General features: G+C 42.8%; 2 protein-coding genes across 5 annotated transcripts in view; both read left to right on the forward strand.

Moving 5' to 3' along the window:
• Positions 1-7,281, forward strand: part of SLC7A2 (solute carrier family 7 member 2) — a 71,671-nt gene extending 64,390 nt beyond the window's left edge. For all 4 annotated transcript variants that reach the window (XM_020916899.2, XM_020916908.2, XM_020916916.2 and 1 more), the window contains one exon: positions 2,095-7,281. In XM_020916899.2, coding sequence (XP_020772558.2) covers positions 2,095-2,291 — 197 coding nt within the window. In that variant the 3' untranslated portion in view covers positions 2,292-7,281. The remainder of the gene's footprint in view (positions 1-2,094) is intronic.
• A 4,197-nt stretch (positions 7,282-11,478) lies between these two features.
• The window catches only part of PDGFRL (platelet derived growth factor receptor like), a 78,636-nt gene continuing 72,690 nt past the window's right edge, over positions 11,479-17,424 (forward strand). The window contains exon 1 of the mRNA XM_070460000.1: positions 11,479-12,623. Coding sequence (XP_070316101.1) covers positions 12,569-12,623 — 55 coding nt within the window. The 5' untranslated portion in view covers positions 11,479-12,568. The remainder of the gene's footprint in view (positions 12,624-17,424) is intronic.

Raw genomic sequence — 17,424 nt, forward strand, 5'->3', positions numbered from 1 at the left:
TCTGGCATCGCAGCCAGATTCTTAACCCACTAAGACACCTGGGAAGCCCATTCACACAGGACATGTTTTCCAAACTATCTGGCTCTGTCTCCAATAATCCAGCACTTGTATTTGGGAAGTATTTGAGACTTTTCCCCATATATCCTTTTGTTTAAAGTATAGTGTTAACTTTTGAGGAGGTAAATAGTTTTTTACATAAATATTTCAAAAATGTTTATTGAGAAAAACATGCATGTACAGTTCAGTTCAGTTGCTCAGTTGTGTCCAACTCTTTACGATCCCATGAACTGCAGCACGCCAGGCCTCCCTGTCCCATCACCAACTCCTGGAGTTTACTCAGACTCATGTCCATTGAGTTGGTCATGCCGTCCAACCATCTCATCCTCTGTCGTCCCCTTCTCCTCCTGCCCTCAATATTTCCCAGTATCAGGGTCTTTTCAAATGAGTTAGCTCTTCACATCAGGTGGCCAAAGTATTGGAGTTTCAGCTTGAAAATCAGTCCTACCAATGAACACCCAGGACTGATCTCCTTTAGGATGGACTGGTTGGACTCCTTGCAGTCCAAGGACCTCTCAAGAGTCTTCTCCAACACCATAGTTCAAAAGCATCAATTCTTCAGCACTCAGCTTTATAGTCCAACTCTCACATCCATACATTACCACTTGGAAAAACCATAGCCTTGACTAGATGGACCTTTGTTGACAAAGTGATGTCTCTGCTTTTTAATATCCTATCTAGTTTGGTCATAGCTTTCCTTCCAAGGAGTAAGCATCTTTTAATTTCATGGCTGCAATCACCATCTGTAGTGAGTTTGAAGCCCCCAAAAATAAAGTCAGCCATTGTTTCCCCATCTATTTGCCATGAAGTGATGGGACCAGATGCCATGATCTTAGTTTTCTGAATGTTGACCTTTAAGCCAACTTTTTCACTTCCTTTTTCACTTTCATCAAGAGGCTCTCTAGTTCTTCACTTTCTGCCATAAGGGTGGTGTCATCTGCCTGTCTGAGGTTATTGATATTTCTCCCAGCAATCTTGATTCCAACCTGTGCTTCATCCAGCCCAGTGTTTCTCATGATGTACTCTGCATATAAATTAAATAAGCATATAGCAATGTATAGCCTTGATGTACTCCTTTTCCTATTTGGAACCAATCTGTTGTTCCATGTCCAGTTCTAACTGTTGCTTCCTGACCTGCATATAGGTTTCTCAAGAGGCAGGTCAGGTGGTCTGGTATTCCCATCTCTTTCAGAATTTTCCACAGTTTATTGTGATCCACACAGTCAGAGGCTTTGGCAGAGTCAATAAAGCACAAATAGATGTTTTTCTGGAACTCTCTTGCTTTTTTGATGATCCGGCGGATGTTAGCAATTTGATCTCTGGTTCCTCTGCCTTTTCTAAAACCAGCTTGAGCATCTGGAAGTTCACGGTTCACGTATTGCTGAAGCCTGGCTTGGAGAATTTTGAGCATTACTTTACTAGCGTGTGAGATGAGTGCAATTGTGCAGTAGTTTGAACATTCTTTGGCATTGCCTTTCTTTGGAATTAGAATGAAAACTGACCTTTTCCAGTCCTGTGGCCACTGCTGAGTTTTCCAAATTTGCTGGCATATTGAGTGCAGCACTTTCATAGCATCATCTTTTAGGATTTGAAATAGCTCAACTGGAATTCCGTCACCTCCACTAGCTTTGTTCATAGTGATGGTTCCTAAGGCCCACTTGACTTCTTATTCCAGGATTGCAATATTGCATATACAGATTGCACGTTAAAAGTGAAGAAGCACTTTGTACTGGGAAGACGTCTGTCAGCGACCTTGCATGGAATATGCTGTACTTGCATTCTGCCCTTCTAAAATAGCACAGAAAGAGAAGGCACAAAATATCCTATTATGTTCTATATTAAATTTTCCACATATAGGAGGGGGCATATACACACACACACACATACCAGTGGCTGATTGATGTCAGTGTGTGGCAGAGGCCAGCACAACATTGCAGAGCAATTGTCCACCAGTAAAAAAAAAAAAAAGAAAAGAAAATTTTACTTGTACAGTCATTTTATGTCACACCAAAAGCTGATTTCTTTTTCCCCTGAAAGGTTTCCTGATTTACTTCGCTTATGGCATTAGACACAGCCTGGAGGGTAATCCGAGGGATGAAGATGATGATGAAGATATGTATTCAGACAACATTAACGCAGCAACAGAAGAAAAATCTGCCATGCAAGATGGTGACCATCACCAAAGAAACCTGAGCTTACCTTTCATTTTCCACGAAAAGACGAGCGAATGCTAGTGCCTGCTGGGACAGAACTGGTCCAGAGTCTTCACGTACATAGTCTGCATGGAGGGAACCATGACGATGTCATCACCACACCAGGTTGTCATGGATTTGCTGCAGACATAGTTCACCCTAATTTATACTCACTCACCTGAACAGCACCTCCTCTGATGGTGACTCACACATCTAGGGAAACCACTCTGAGCTCGCTCCTCCATGATAAATATCCCCCAGAGAGTGGGAATGTGGGCGTGTGTGTGCATATGTTTGTATATGTTGGGGAATATCAATGTTAAAAGTTGTTGGTGTCTTACTCTTATCGCATTGCCTTTTTCCAGTGTTGTCATTCATCGGTAGCCTCTATTGCCCACACTAAAATGGAGGTGATCACTGAATAGAAAATTATCTTGAATGTGCTGGGTGTGGTTGGGGAAATAACTGTTGCTTTTCCTTGTTGGACTTTATGTCAAGTTAGAACATCCTAAAATTGCATTTACCCATCATTGTACCTGTCATTGGTCTGGAGTAAGGGGAGGGGATAGGAAATGAGCCTTTTCTGTAGCTTATAGATGTCGGCAGTGGGTTTAGTACAGAGTTTTCTTCTGGGAGGTATGACAGTTTGCTGAAAGTTCAGCCAGTCGGATTGCTGGTGTCTGTAGTAGCCCGCAGGGCAGGAGCGGCCTTCTGTGTCAGCAGGTGGCAGGCACCCCTTCGAATGGCGGTCTTCTTTGAGACAGTGGTCCTTGAATGTGAGGCCTTCACCTTGTGTGGATGATATCTTCCCCACCCCCCGGCCCCGCCCCAGTCCAGTCAGGGGCTGGAGAGTGGTAGTGCGAGCTCCTAGGGATCCTTTGTGCTAGAAAGTGAAGGTGGTCCCCGTGGGCAGGAAGCGCGTGTAAGTGGCAGAGAGGAGGATGCATTTGAAGATCAGAGTAGTTAGGTGCTTGGATAAGACCCCAAACACCCCTGTTTTAAAAGTCACTTAAAATAAGCCAGTAGAACCTCCCAGATCACATAATTGGTGGAATGATTTATACCTTTTTCCCTTAGTTAATAAATAATCATAGTTCACAATTTATTTAGGGTTTTTTTTTTTCCTAAGCCAGTAGTAAATTCTATCTTTACTACATGCAAAAAAGGGGGGAAAAAATGAAGGAATACAAGCAAATTCCCCTGTTCTGATTTTAAAGTCCCCGTTCAGTTATTAAAGGGCATTTGGCCCAATATGAGGGGTTTGGATCTAATTTGCTTCTGATGTTTCTTTTGGAAACATTTAGGGATATTTTTCTTCCCCATCCCATAAATTGTTCAGCACTTTTTATTTCATTTATTTTTAAATGACCACACTAAAACTACTGATGCAAGTTCCAGTATTCTAGAAAAACCCATCAGTGGTTGAGGAATAGAATATTTTAGTTAAATACATGATTATTTAAAACATCAAGCCAAAAACTTAACCTAATTGAATTAAAGCCATAGAAACACACTAACCTTTATACGAGTAATTTGTTTTTAAATGTATGATTCTCAAATTACTGTATTCCATTTTATAGGGTTATTTAATAAGTGGACTGCTTATCTTCCGTGTGTTTCGCTTCTCATGAATTACTTTTCTTACAAATAATTACATGGTTCACGAAATGAGACTAGCACATTATCAAGCCCAGGTGACCAGCTTAAGACAAAGGCAAGGAAAACACTTATTTTCTGACAGCTCTTCCAAGAGATCAGCCATTTTATTTTTGTCATTAAAAAGCAAGTTTTGATTGTTTAGGAGTTTATTGTGATGAAAAATCCAGTGAACAGGAAAGTCTGGGTGCTAGTGTTGTAGCATCTCGGATCTAGAACTCAGAACTAACATTCCACAATTTCCAGGGTGCACATGGTAAAATCTGAGGCCCAGTATTGCATGTTTTACTGGAGAGGAAGAGTTGGCTGTGCAAGAGGCAAAGCATTTCTGTAACCATTACTGTGGGCCTAATCCTAGATCCTTGCTGTTACTCAGCATTCTGAGAAGCACTTTGATTCGGTAATCAGGCCCTGCACATGGGAATATGAAAATTTCACGTGTGGATATTAAACCTTTTACTATAGCACAATCAAGAAATTTATCTAGAACGTGACAGGCAGCTAAAACTATTATGCCCACTGTGTTCAATTAGGAGCAGAATTGACTTAAAAATAATTTTTCCACCTTGAAACACTACAAACACAAATGTCTATGAAAGATGCTTTGTTCATGACTATCCTTTTTTTCTGTGAAAACTCAAATATCTTTATATGTATGTATGAGTGTATATGTTAATATATACACATGTATATATATGTGTGTTTGTGTGTTTCAAATGTTGGTGTTTAAGTCAGCTGGGTTTATGATGGGCTTTGGAAATAATCCTGTTGTCTAGGTTTTAAAAACCCAACTGACAAAATGTTTTGTATTGATAGGTAGCTATGCTTATGCAAAATGTTTAGGTTTTAAACTATTTTGAAATATATGGCAATTTTATATGTATAATATTTTCTATAGATAGATTCTTTCAGAAAGATATATTTATAATGTGTCTAATATGAAATCACTGAAGTCTAGTACATTAAGTGCTTCATGATCTGAAATGCAGTGGGGTGGGGGCATTAGGAAATTTCCATTTACTTTTTCTGCTGTACCTTTTCTGACGTTTCTGTCTTGGTTTGTGCTTTTTTAGGAAAAGTCAGTGCTACCAGGTCTTTTACTCTCTCTCTCTGTTCCTACATTTGAATTCACAACCTGTTGAACAAAATGTTGGTTTTGCTTTCTTAGGATTGCCAAAATGTTCTTTGTGGATTTTACTAGTAATGAGACACACATATAAACTTCTTTCCAGAAATTAAAAAAAATACATATGCATTCTCTTAATTGTGATTGAGTAAAAACAGCTTAAATTACTTTTCTTTTTTTGCACTAGAAAATCTGCTCTCTGAACATTTTCAGTGAGAAACTTCTTATAATAGCACTTTTATTTTATACTCTTATGATTTGTGAATAACAATACAAAGGCCATACTGACCCTACATTTAACAAGGTAGCTATGCAAGTCCAAATTTAAAAACTATTTAAACTACTTATATTAGAACTTTTGATATATACTGAAATACAGATTATTGCTTAATTAATGCCATTTTCCCCAGAGACGGATATCTAGAAAAGTAAGACCAAAACATCATTTGGAATATATATATTAATGAAAAACTAATGTTGTATCTATAAAACCTTCTATTGCCACACTTGATAGAAAATATCTGTTTCAGAATTATCTGTTTCCTTTAAAAGACAAGACCCTGTCTTCTTTTAATTTTTCTGAATAAAGGATTTTTTAAACTTTAAAATTTTAAATAATAAATTTAAAATATTTTCTAAGTCCTGGGCATGTTACAATCTTTTGAATTAGAAATTATATTTACCAAGTGATTTTCTAAATGTATTTAACTGTTTAGCAAGGGGAAAAAAGGAATAGTAATCGCCTGCCAATGCTGATAATGCTGGAGGGACTAGATTAGTCTGAGCTCTTTTTCCTCTTAGATCAGCATATTCTGAGACTATAAACCACATGACACAATTGTGCCAAGATGCCAACTCTTCCTTCCCTGTGATGTTGCCCATGATGTTCTCTGCCTAGGTATCTGCTGATATGCTTCAAGCGACAGTAGAACTCAAACCAAAAATACGAATACAATGTCCCACCTAATTTTAAAGGATTGGGTTTAGAGTGTGCATCATGGAATATTAATATACACGCGCTTCGTGTGAATGTCTCGTGGGGGTGTTATTAGCTTGGTTTTTTGGCTTGTTTTTGATTTTGGACTAGTGCCAAAATAGTGCCTTCTCTGTACATTTTCTACCTAACATTTTCTAGCTTGTTCTAAAATATCAAGGGAAGAAGTACCAAAGTTCACGTAGGAACTAATGCCAGCACAGGTCATTGATTTTCAGACACATAGATGTGTGAAAATAACATTGTCTGACTTCGTTGTTAGCCGAGTTTCTTTTTTATCTCCTTGTATAATTATATTTAAACATTTTCAATGGCTTTCTGGTTTCTGAATTTTGAGAGGCCTGATCTACTGTTGTTGTGGTTGTTGGTTTAGTGGTTCGTTATTGTTTTTATGTACACAGTTTAGTCTTGTTCATTTCAAATGCATTTTGTTATGACTCAACCCAATCAGCAGCCCTGGGAGTACTATTTTAGCTTTTATGCACCTCAGCTGAGGCCACCGCCACTGTCTCTGGCTTTCAAGGGCCTTCAGTGACCCCTGACAGCAGCTCCGTGGGGGTCACAACCAGGACCATGGGGCAGGCAGGCTGCAAAGTGTGAGGTAGCCTGTAGCTACCTTTGTTGGGGAGTCTTGGGATGTCGGGACAGGATATGAAGTGAAAAACCAAGGTAGTTGGGGTCCTTCGTTTCAGCTCCAAATATCCCGTGAGTACAAGGTAAATGATGAGGACCAAGGACCCCCTCCGACTCATGGGAGGGATGGCTGCTCCCTGGAACTGCACCATAGGTCCTGGCCCCTGCGTTTTCTGCACCAGCGCGAACAGCCTTGGCAGCGGAAGCGCACGGGCCGCGGCTCCGTTGGTAAAGAACCTTGTATTGCCAGCATGGCTGGTTTCTCTGGCCCATGCCTGGTTATCAGGCTCTTCATCTTTGGTATCCATGTGTTTCATTGCTTTCTTTTGTTACCATTGTACTTAATAGAAACCGTTGATAGGGCCTAAAACTCTACTGAAATTCTGTGTCTGTAAAAACCAACAGATACTTTGGTCTTACTCAAATACAGAGATTTTTTTTCTGTGTGTAGGATTGTAGATAATTTTAAATTTACACGTTTTTGATGATAATCAGCGTTCCTTTTTGCTTACAACATTGGATTATTTTTTAGAATTTGTAATAAATAAAAACTACTGCTGCTTCGCCACTGTAATATGTGCTTTCTAACCATGTATTTTTAAAATAAATTTCAATATGACTTATCATAGTGTTGTATGCATATGTATCATACCTACCAAAAGCTTACATTTCACACTTATCAAATTTAAACTTTTTTTATTTAGGCCACTTTAGAGCTCAGAAGTGTAGTACAATCTAAATGGAAACCATTATATTGTTAATACTCACCTGGCAGCCTAGTACTGTACGACGTCCAAGTCCTGTGAGAGATGTCCTTCACCATACTCAGTCTCCGTGACACAGCCCCCATACCAGTTGCTCCTGAAGCATGCCACCCCAGGACCACACATCTGAGGTCCTGCCAATCCAACTGCCATTTATTTAATGGACCAGTGTCTTTGCCATTGCTTTTGTTGGCAAGAAGCTCCTTGTTATGTTCCTGACCAAATCATAGCTTTCAGGAACTGGTGATCAGTGATCTATAACTAACGGAAATTTTGTACTGTATAGTGAATAAACATTTATCAACTGCAGCCCTCTTTACCCTTTGATGGGGAGGGAGGAGTCAGTTTTCTGACATGGTTCCAAGTTAGTTAAAATTGAAAATCTCCTAAATTATCTTCTTTAATTTTGAGATGCCATTGTGTATAGACTTAATTCCTGTTGGGTTTTTTTTTTCTTTTTTTCATAAATGGAAGGGAACACCCCCATGTTAAATTAAACTTGAGTATGAATTTAGCCTGCATTAAAAACCGAGCTAAAACAGCAAAGTATTTTCCAAATAGAAGCCTAAAACCTAATTTATCTGTTATTTATTGTTGTCTTGATTAGCATTGGTAAGTAGGTTTTGAGGCCCCCCACTTCTGTGCTGGCACAGTGGAATTGTGTGAAGGGAAGGTCAGCAGGGTTGGCGTCTTCTGAGGTCCAGACCCTCAGCTTGTAGATGGCCGTCTTCTCGCTGATTCTTCACGTGATCATCCCTCTGTGTGTATATGTGTCTGTGTCTATGTCCAAGTTTCTGCTGCTTATAAATTAGAATGCCACTGTGTCTATGTCCAAGTTTCCACTTCTTACAAAAAAGAATACCAGTGATGTTGGTTTAGGCTTGGGATTACAGAGTTCCAAAATTGTTGTCCTAATACCACCATTAAACAATTATATAATGGGAACATAAAAATAGACTTGAGCAAATGGAATGATAGTTAACATTATGACACATTCTGGGATAGGATGATTTAATATTGTAAATATGAGCATTCTTCTTCCAAATAAAAACTCTATATAGTCATGCTCACAACACAAAGTTTTTATGGAAGTTGACAAGGTGATTTGAAACTTCATCTGGAAGAGAAAATATACAATCATAGTTAACATGAAATCAATGATGGGGGCATCCCTTGCCCAGACAAATAACAAAATATACTATAAATCAATCAGGAAGCTTCCACAAGCCTCTTATCCTCATCCATCAGAGGACAGACAGAATGAAAACCACAATCACAGAAAACTAGCCAAACTGATCACATGGATCACAGCCTTGTCTAACTCAATGAAACTGTTAGCCCTGCCGTGTAGGGCCATCCAAGATGGGTCATGGTGGAGAGGTCTGACAAAATGTGGTCCACTGGAGAAGGGAATGGCAAACCACTTGAATATTCTTGCCTTGAGAACCCCATGAACAGTATGAAAAGCCAAAAAGATAGGACACAGAGATGAACTCCCCAGGTTGGTAGGTGCCCAATATGCTACTGGAGAAGAGTGGAGAAATAACTCCAGAAAGAATAAAGAGATGGAGCCAAACCAAAAACAATGCCCAGTTGTGGATGTGACTGTTGATGGAAGATAAGTCCAATGCTGTAAAGAACAATACTGCATTGGAACCTGAAATGTTAGGTCTGTGAATCAAGGTAAATTGGACCTGGTCAAAAAGGAGATGGCAAGAGTGAACACTGACATTTTAAAATGAACTGGAATGGTGAATTTAACTCAGATGGCCATTATATCTACTACTGTGGACAAGAATCCCTTAGAAGAAATGGGGTAGCCCTCATAGTCAACAAAAGAGTCCAAAATGCAGTATTTGCGTGCAATCTCAAAAATGACAGAATGATCTCTGTTCATTTCCAAGGCAAACCATTCAATATCACAGGAATCCAGGTCTATGCCCCAACTGCTAATGCCGAAGAAGCTCAACTTGAATGGTTCTATGAGGACCTATAAGACCTAGAACTAACACCAAAAAAAGATGTCCTTTTCATCATAGGGGGTTGGAATACAAAAGTAGGAAGTCAAGAGATATCTGGAATAACAAGCAAGTTTGGCCTTGGAGTACAGAATGAAGCAGGGCAAAGGCTAACAGAGTTTTGCCAAGAGAACGCACTGGTCATAGCAAACACCCTTTTCCAACGACACAAGAGAAAACTCTACACGTGGACATCACCAGATGGTCAATTCAGAAATCAGATTGATTATATTCTTTGCAGCCAAAGATGGAGAAGCTCTATACAGTCAGCAAAAACAAGACCGGGAGCTGACTGCAGCTCAGATCATGATCTCCTTATTGCCAGGTTTAGACTTAAACTGAAGAAAGTATGGAAAACCACTAGACCATTCAGGTATGACCTAAATCAAACCCCTTATGATTATACAGTGGAAGTGAGAAATAGATTCAAGGGATTAGATCTGTTAGAGTGCCTGAAGAACTATGGACAGAGGTTCATGACATTGTACAGGAGGCAGTGATCAAAACTATCCCCAAGAAAAAGAAATGCAACAAGGCAAAATGGTTGTCTGAGGAGGCCTTACAAATAGCTGAGAAGGGAGAGAAGTGAAAGGCAGAGAAGAAGAGGAAAGATATACCCATCTGAATGCAGAGTTCCAAAGACTAGCAAGGAGAGATAAGAAAGCCTTCCTCAGTGATCAATGCAAAGAAATAGAGGAAAACGATAGAATGGGAAAGACTAGAGATCTCTTCAAGAAAATTAGAGATACCAAGGGAACATTTCATGCAAAGACGGGTACAATAAAGGACAGAAACGGTATGGACCTAAGATAAGCAGAAGATATGTTGCCAGGAAGTTTGGAAAACTCAGCAGTGGCCACAGGATTAGAAATGGTCAGTTTTCATTCCAATCCCAAGGAAAGGCAATGTCAAAGAATGTTCAAACTACCGCAGAGTTGCACTCATTTCACATGCTAGCAAAGTAGTGCTGAAAATTCTCCAAGCTAGTCTTCAACAGTACATGAACCGAACCAAGAACTTACAGATGTTCAAGCTGGATTTAGAAAAGGCAGAGGACCCAGAGATCAAATTGTCAACATCCATTGGATCATAGAAAAAGCAAGAGAATTCCAGAAAAAGCATCTACTTCTGCTTCATCAACTACACCAAAGCCCTTGACTGTGTGGATCACAACAGACCAACAGACCGGGTTTTCCCTCTCTTCATGGAATGGGTTGCAATTCTGTCTTATCTGTTGCCTCCCCATCACCTTAGCTGTCTGTTAACAAGCCTATCAGGGAAGTCACAGAGTTCTTGCCTCCAATTTTCCGAGCTTGAGAGGGGAGACCTTGGGGGCGGGCCAGCCCTGCTGGAAAGCTTTCACAGGTAGTGATTTCAACTGTACATTGTAACTAACTGGTAGAGTGCAGGTTCAAGTTTGACTTTGGGCTGCCTTGTCTGTAAAATGGGGCTGATACTAACCATGCAGCCTCCCTGGTTGGGTTGTTGTTGATACGAGCAACAAGAAATGTGTGGTGAGGGTTTTATGCTCTGTGTGGAGTGTGGTACGCTCCTAATAAATATGATTTTCCATAAACTGATGGTGGAGTACAAAATTCAGTAAGACATATTTCCTGCCCTTGAACTCAGGCAAAAGCAGATGAAAGAGGTGAAGCCGGATTCACAGCTCAGTTGTGCTTTTTGTCTTGGCTGCTATGATATCACAAAGGATTCACACTGGGGACGTGCTTGGCCCAGCCAGGAGCAGGTAGGGTCTGAGCTGAGCCTTGTAGGATGAGTGGTGAGAGGCTGGCAGGTGGTGGAACAAGGAAGGCGGCTTTGGGGGGCCGAGGGGGCAGCAGAAGCCTTGGTGCCCCCCTCCCACCCCACCGTGCCGGCTGGCCCGAGGGCGCTGGGAGCGCGCTGTTTGCGTGGCAAGCAGGCCAGGGAACTGTGGGTGCCAAGAGAGGAAACTGGAGAGGCCTGACCGGGCATGAGAGGTCTGGAGAGCCTTCGGAGGGGTTTAGTTAGGTTAGTGTTTTTTTTTTTAGAATTGTGTTTGGAGATCAGTCTAATAGCTAGAGAAAGTATGGACTGAGGGGCAAGACAGAGAGGCAGGGAGACCAGCTAGGAGGCTGTGGCCACTTGCTGGTGACAGATGGTAACTCTCTGAGCCGGAGCAGAGAAGGAGGGATGATGGCCAAGAGGGGCAGCCTTGATGCAGTCAGTAGGGTGATGAAGCAGGGCCTGGCAGGGCATTTGGAGTGAGGGAGGGAGGTGTACCCGGAACCCCAGGCTTCAGCCCAGAGTGATAACCCAGTGGTTGACTTCTCCGAGTCCCGACGGAGGCCCTGGTGCTGTTACTTGGATCTCTTTTCTGGCACAGTTCCTCCTGAACACCTAGTTGAGTCTTCTGTAGGGCAGTGGGGCTTCTGCTGCCTAAGAGAGGAAGAAGAAGTTTCTCCAAACCCTCCAACAGAACCCCAGGGAAGCAGCTGGCCTGCCGTGGGACCCTCTGAAGGCAGAGCAGCCTCCCCCCCTGGGAGCCCCAGGGGGCTGCAAGGTCTCAGCTGCAAAGGGAGGCTCGTGTCCAGCAGGTACAGGGCTGGGTGCGGAGTTGGGACTAACAAGGGCGATGGTCTTGGTGAGCGCAGGTGAGAGACCTGCTGGGAATGAAGAAATAAATGCAGGGGGCACTTTTTACAGAGCCTCACGGCCGTACGAGCTGGTGGGAGAGCTCTGGTGACATCTGGACAATTCTGGTTAGATGAGACCCCGCAGAATTACGCCGAGCCTTCTCGAAGCTGGTAAACTTGGTAAAACGCGCTGGGAGCGCGAAATCTCTGAAAGACTGTTGTAATTGACATTTCGCTCTCAGCCTCGAGGAAAAAGCGCAGCGCTTCACGGCTCCACCAGGGGGCAGGAGAGGTCACATTACACAGATAGAGAATTAAAAAAAAAAAAAAATCCCCAAACTTTTCCCTAAAATCTGTGTTCTTCCTCCTGAAACCGAATCCTCCAGCTGCGGCGTCCCAGGCGCCCGCCCCTCGCCCGCCGCCTCCCCTGGCGCCCCTGCCCTCGTCCTGCGCTGTCCGCGCGCCTCCGACCCGCGGTCTCCAGCGCCTTGGCCCCGACCCCTCGCCCAGAAGATGAAGATTTGGTTGCTGCTGGTTCTTCTGCTGATGCATGAAGCCCTAGAGGATGGTGAGTGGCTCTGGGTGGGCGGCATCCCGATTTGTGTCCCGACTTTACCCCGGGTCCCCCAGCCCCCGTCATCCTGCAGGTCTTCCTTCCGGCTCTGGAGTCACTCCCTGCCCCGTGCACCTGCCCCCCTCCTAGGAGGGTCCCCTTATCTTCCTCTCTCCACCCACCTCGGAGCCCCTGGAACAGTGGCAGCTGGCCCGACCCCTTAGAATCCCCACCAGAACGGCTCCAGCGCTGCTGAAAAGCCCCGGGCAGCGGGCAAACCGAACATCCCCGGGCAGCGCCTGGTCCAGCCCCCATGTCAACGTGTCGGTCTGGGAGGTGGCGCAGGGCGGCTGATTGCTTTCAACGCGCGCGCGCGCAGCGTTCGCCCGGGATTTTCTGCTGGAGAGGCGGGGTGCCACCCAAGCTGAGCCTTTTGCAAAAATCGAAGGGTCCTCCTCGCCCATCTGCAGTCCTAGATGCGTTTCCTATACCAACGTGAGCTTAAATCCTGCAAGACGTGCCTAAGTTTTACAACGGATATTTCTGGGTATCAAACGTTTTCCAAACGTCTCAAAAACCCGCAACTGTTATGCTTTTGATCTGATTGGAGGGGAGGAGATGAAGCAAATGGGTTTTTGGACAGCACATGGGGGTCCTTGTGCTGCTGCGCTTTTTTGAATGTGTGCCTGTTCTGAGCCCACGCTGTTGTGTAGACCCACAACTACAGGGCCAGACTTCGTGTGTGTGCATTGCTGGGAAAGATTGAAGGCAGGAGGAGAGCAGAGGACAGAGGATGAGATGGTTGGATGGCATCACCGACTAGATGGACATGAGTTTGAGCAAGTTCCAGGAGTTGGTGATGAACAGGGAAGCCTGGCATGCTGCAGTCCCTGGGGTCACAGAGTCAGACACACCACTGAGGGACTGGACTACTGAACTGATCGTTATGTTTCTCCATCTGTTGTCTATGGTTCTACTGGCATTTAATTGTTTTGGAAGCACCATTGTTTTTTGATTGGAGTTATACAGTATATTTTGCATCGGTACATCCTGGTGTCCTGAAATTGCCCTTGGAATTCTGCTCTGCAGTCACTGTTTTTGCTAGTTTGGGTTGAAAAGCAGCTTTTCCGTTATGCAACCTTCGGCTGGAGCCAGCTCACCCTAGCTCACATTTTATGCACTACTCAGTCCAGACCAATTCCTTTCTTTCCCTGTGACTGTAGAAACCTTTGCCAGAAAATACCACACTTTGGTTTGCAAAGTCTAAAATGGGTGTGGACTTGAAGTTGAATGTGAAGCTCCTTAAGCCTAAAGCCTGACTAGATAAAGAGTAGGCAGAGATTCTCTGCTGGGGTGGGGCAGCGGTGCGGGAACAAGTCCTCTTTGCCTACAAATCAGTTGGCTTGAGTAAAATGTAATATTAAATTGCCCCTGCCAGGTCCTTGCCTGTGATCACTGAAGCGATGGGAATGCAGTATTTGGTATCACTTTTTGAATAGGGCAGGAGTTGGTCAGACAAAATAATTTCAAATGGCCCATTCACTGGGGTACAAGTTCACCCAAGATGAGGCTCGGGAGGCTGGGTCAGCCACTGGTTCCTGAATCTGCCCTGGCCAGTATGTGCCCAGACCATGATTACAAATAGCTGCTTGAATCTGTTAGCATCCATTTAAATCAAATGTAAGTCATACAAACAATATAGATTTATGAGACAATCAGAAAAAAATGGAACACAGACTGAATATTTTATAAGAAATAACTGATAGGTTTTAGGTGTGATGATAGCACGGTGGCTTTGTTTTTAAAAGTAAATTTAGTATAAACTATTTATGAATAAAATGTTGAACACATTATTTTTAGGGAGTCCAGGGAAAGATTTATTTTCACATATCTAATACGAAGGCATATATGTATACAAAGAGGAAATGTACAGTAGTTTTTAATCTTAGGATTTCACTTCTGTTTGGTGTCTTTGTTTTCCATCTTTTTGGTCATGAGAACTGAATGAATTTCACCTGTTTCTAGACTGGAGTGTCTAGCTATCCCTGTTTTAAAGTACTAGTATTTGTCATGCCATAGATATGTCATTAGTTTTGGCTCAAGGGAAAAACTGACCAAATTCCTGAAAATAGGACTGTGAAAAATCTTAATGTGTTGTTTCATTTCTTGAAAATTAAATACAAGTCAGTAAATATTTCAATGTAATGATTTCTATGTTAATGAGTAATTTTTGCTAATCATAAAAATCTGGAAAGCATAGAGGTACACAAAAGAGAAAAATGCATCATTTCTCTTTTTTTGGCTTTTTTTCCCTATTTTAATGCATATTTACCTTGTTGTTGTTTAGTCACTAAGTCGTGTCTGACTTTTGTGATCCCATGGAGTGTAGCGCACCAGCCTCCTCTGTCCATGGGATTTCCCAGGCAAGAATACGAGAGTGGGTTGCCATTTCCTCCTCCAGGGGATCTTCCTGACCCAGGGATTGAACCCAGGTCTCCTGCGTTGGTCCTTTAATTTTGAACACATAATTAGAAAAGTAAGTCTGCTTCTGTAAAGTATATAAGTTTCTCTAAACCTTTACGTTTTCGCAAGTTTGAGTTATCGTGAGGCTGGCTGGGACCAGGGAAAGGTCAGTGAGAGTGGCCTGGGTGGGCAGTCCTTCTGGTGCCAGCCTCTGATTGACTCGGGGTATGGTGCATTACTGGGTCACCCCAAAGCACAAGCTGCAGGCACAGGCCCTTGACCCAGCTTCTCCCACTGCCTTTCAGTCTGGCTGATCGCTTCTAGGAGAGGCTTTCCAGTAGTAAAAGGATTCCCTGTAAGCGTTTAGTGGGTGTACATCTGCTCTAACCCAGCTAGGCTGGCCTGGCCTAATTCTAAAATGCTTTAGGGACTTCCCTGGTGGTCCAGTGCTTGCGACTCCCCTTCCAATGCAGGGGGTGAGGGTTCTATCCCTGGTCAGGGAGCCGAGATCCCACATGCCTCAGGGCCAAAAGAATAGCCAGAGCATAAAACAGCAGCAATATTGTAACTAACCCAATAGACCTTAAAAAATAATTATGAACTTTTTAAACACTTCAAGTTTTTAGAAGTAATGTTATTTCTTCTCATGAAGACTAGGAGCTGGAAGGGCATGTGCCTTTTGTAACATCGAGCGTGAAGCATGAAACAGTTAGATGACAGCCCTGGGATTTTACTGAGAGCTAGATGTGGTTCATGGCACCCAATTTTCAGTATTTGTATGGAGTATGTGCCATGGTGTTTATTGATATGGTGCTGTTATTTTTACATTAAAGAGTACAGAATCACAGGTACTTAGCAACTTTTGGTATCTGCATATCTTATCCAATGTTGGGAGAAAATAATGAAGTATAAATATTATAAAAAAATATGCAGTTTTGTCAATCTCATGCCAGACCCTTGATCAATTCTAATTAGATCTTCAGTCTAATGTGGGTTTATTTTTGGTCCTGTGAAGATCCTCTTTCTGGGAAAACTAAAGAGATTCTTTATAATGTGAGGGCAGTACAGCCAGATCTCTAAGAAAGTTAGGGGACCAACATGGACAATGATTATCTAACCAGGACTCTATCACTTTTGTGACTCAGTTTATTCCTTGGGAAAAGAGTAAAATCTAGTTCAAAAAGCCTTGTAATGAAAAAAGAATCATAAAAGCTCTCATTGTTTATGAGTGCAAATAATGAATGTTTCGAAGCATTTAGGATCTTAGCCTACAAGTTCAACATCCAAAATCATCTCTGATACTTAGAGATAAAAAAGAGATAAGTTTAATTTTCTTCATCATGACTCTTAAGTGAATAGACATTCCTCACACTTTGTACACCTTTCTTTAAAAAAAAAAAACTTTTTATTTTGTATTAGGGTATAGTCGATTAGCAATGTTGTGATAGTTTCAGGCGGACAGCAAAGGAACTCAGCCATACACATCCACGTATCCATTCGCCCCCGAACGCCCCTCCCAGCCAGGCTGCCACATAACGTTGAGCAGCGTTCCCTGTGCTGCGCGGTAGGACCTCGTTGGTTATCCATTGTAAATATGGCAGTGTGATGTACACCTTTCTATTAAAATCATTCTTTTGGGTGTTTATTTATGGATCTGTTTCTCTGATGGAATAAACTCGTTGAGGTCAGGGGGGACAAAGAGCGAAGTTTGGAGGCAACAGAGAGACCGCGCGGTGTGCTGGCCGGAGCCGCAGGGGGCGCTCGGGGACGGCTGGCTGTCCCTGGGCAAGGCTGTGAAAGCTTCACCTAGAGGGGCTCATTGTCTAATGGAGAGGACGGGCCATCAAGAAAAGGTGACATTTCAGGAGCCAACGGTGGATGCGAAGAATCTGCGATCGGGGTGTTTTAGTTTCCTAGAATTGCTGTATCAGAGCATGAACCAAGATACTCCAAGTTCATCCTCACCCGATTCTCTGAAATCAGAGATGTCTGATTTCATTTCTGATGGATGATGATTTCATTTCCATTTCTGATGGATGTCTGAAATCAGGGCGCCAGCAGGGCCACGCCGCCCCCGAGACCCTGGGTCAAAGCCTTCCTCGCCCCTGCTGAGCTTTGGGTGTGGCCGGTGATCCGTAGCGTTCCTTGGCTTGCAGCCACGTCACCCCAATCTCTGCTAATCACCTAATCGCTGCACATGGCCATCCTGTCGCTCTGTGTCTTCGTCTGGCATCTTCCTCTGTGTGTGGGCCTCTTCTTCTAAGGACACTGACATTTTGGATTAGATTTTTGGTTCTAATGGTCTCATCCTAATTGATGATGTCTGCAAAGATCCTGCAGCCTAATAAGGTCA

The sequence above is a fragment of the Odocoileus virginianus genome, chromosome 32 (assembly GCF_023699985.2).
Source record: "Odocoileus virginianus isolate 20LAN1187 ecotype Illinois chromosome 32, Ovbor_1.2, whole genome shotgun sequence".
Taxonomy (NCBI): domain Eukaryota; kingdom Metazoa; phylum Chordata; class Mammalia; order Artiodactyla; family Cervidae; genus Odocoileus; species Odocoileus virginianus.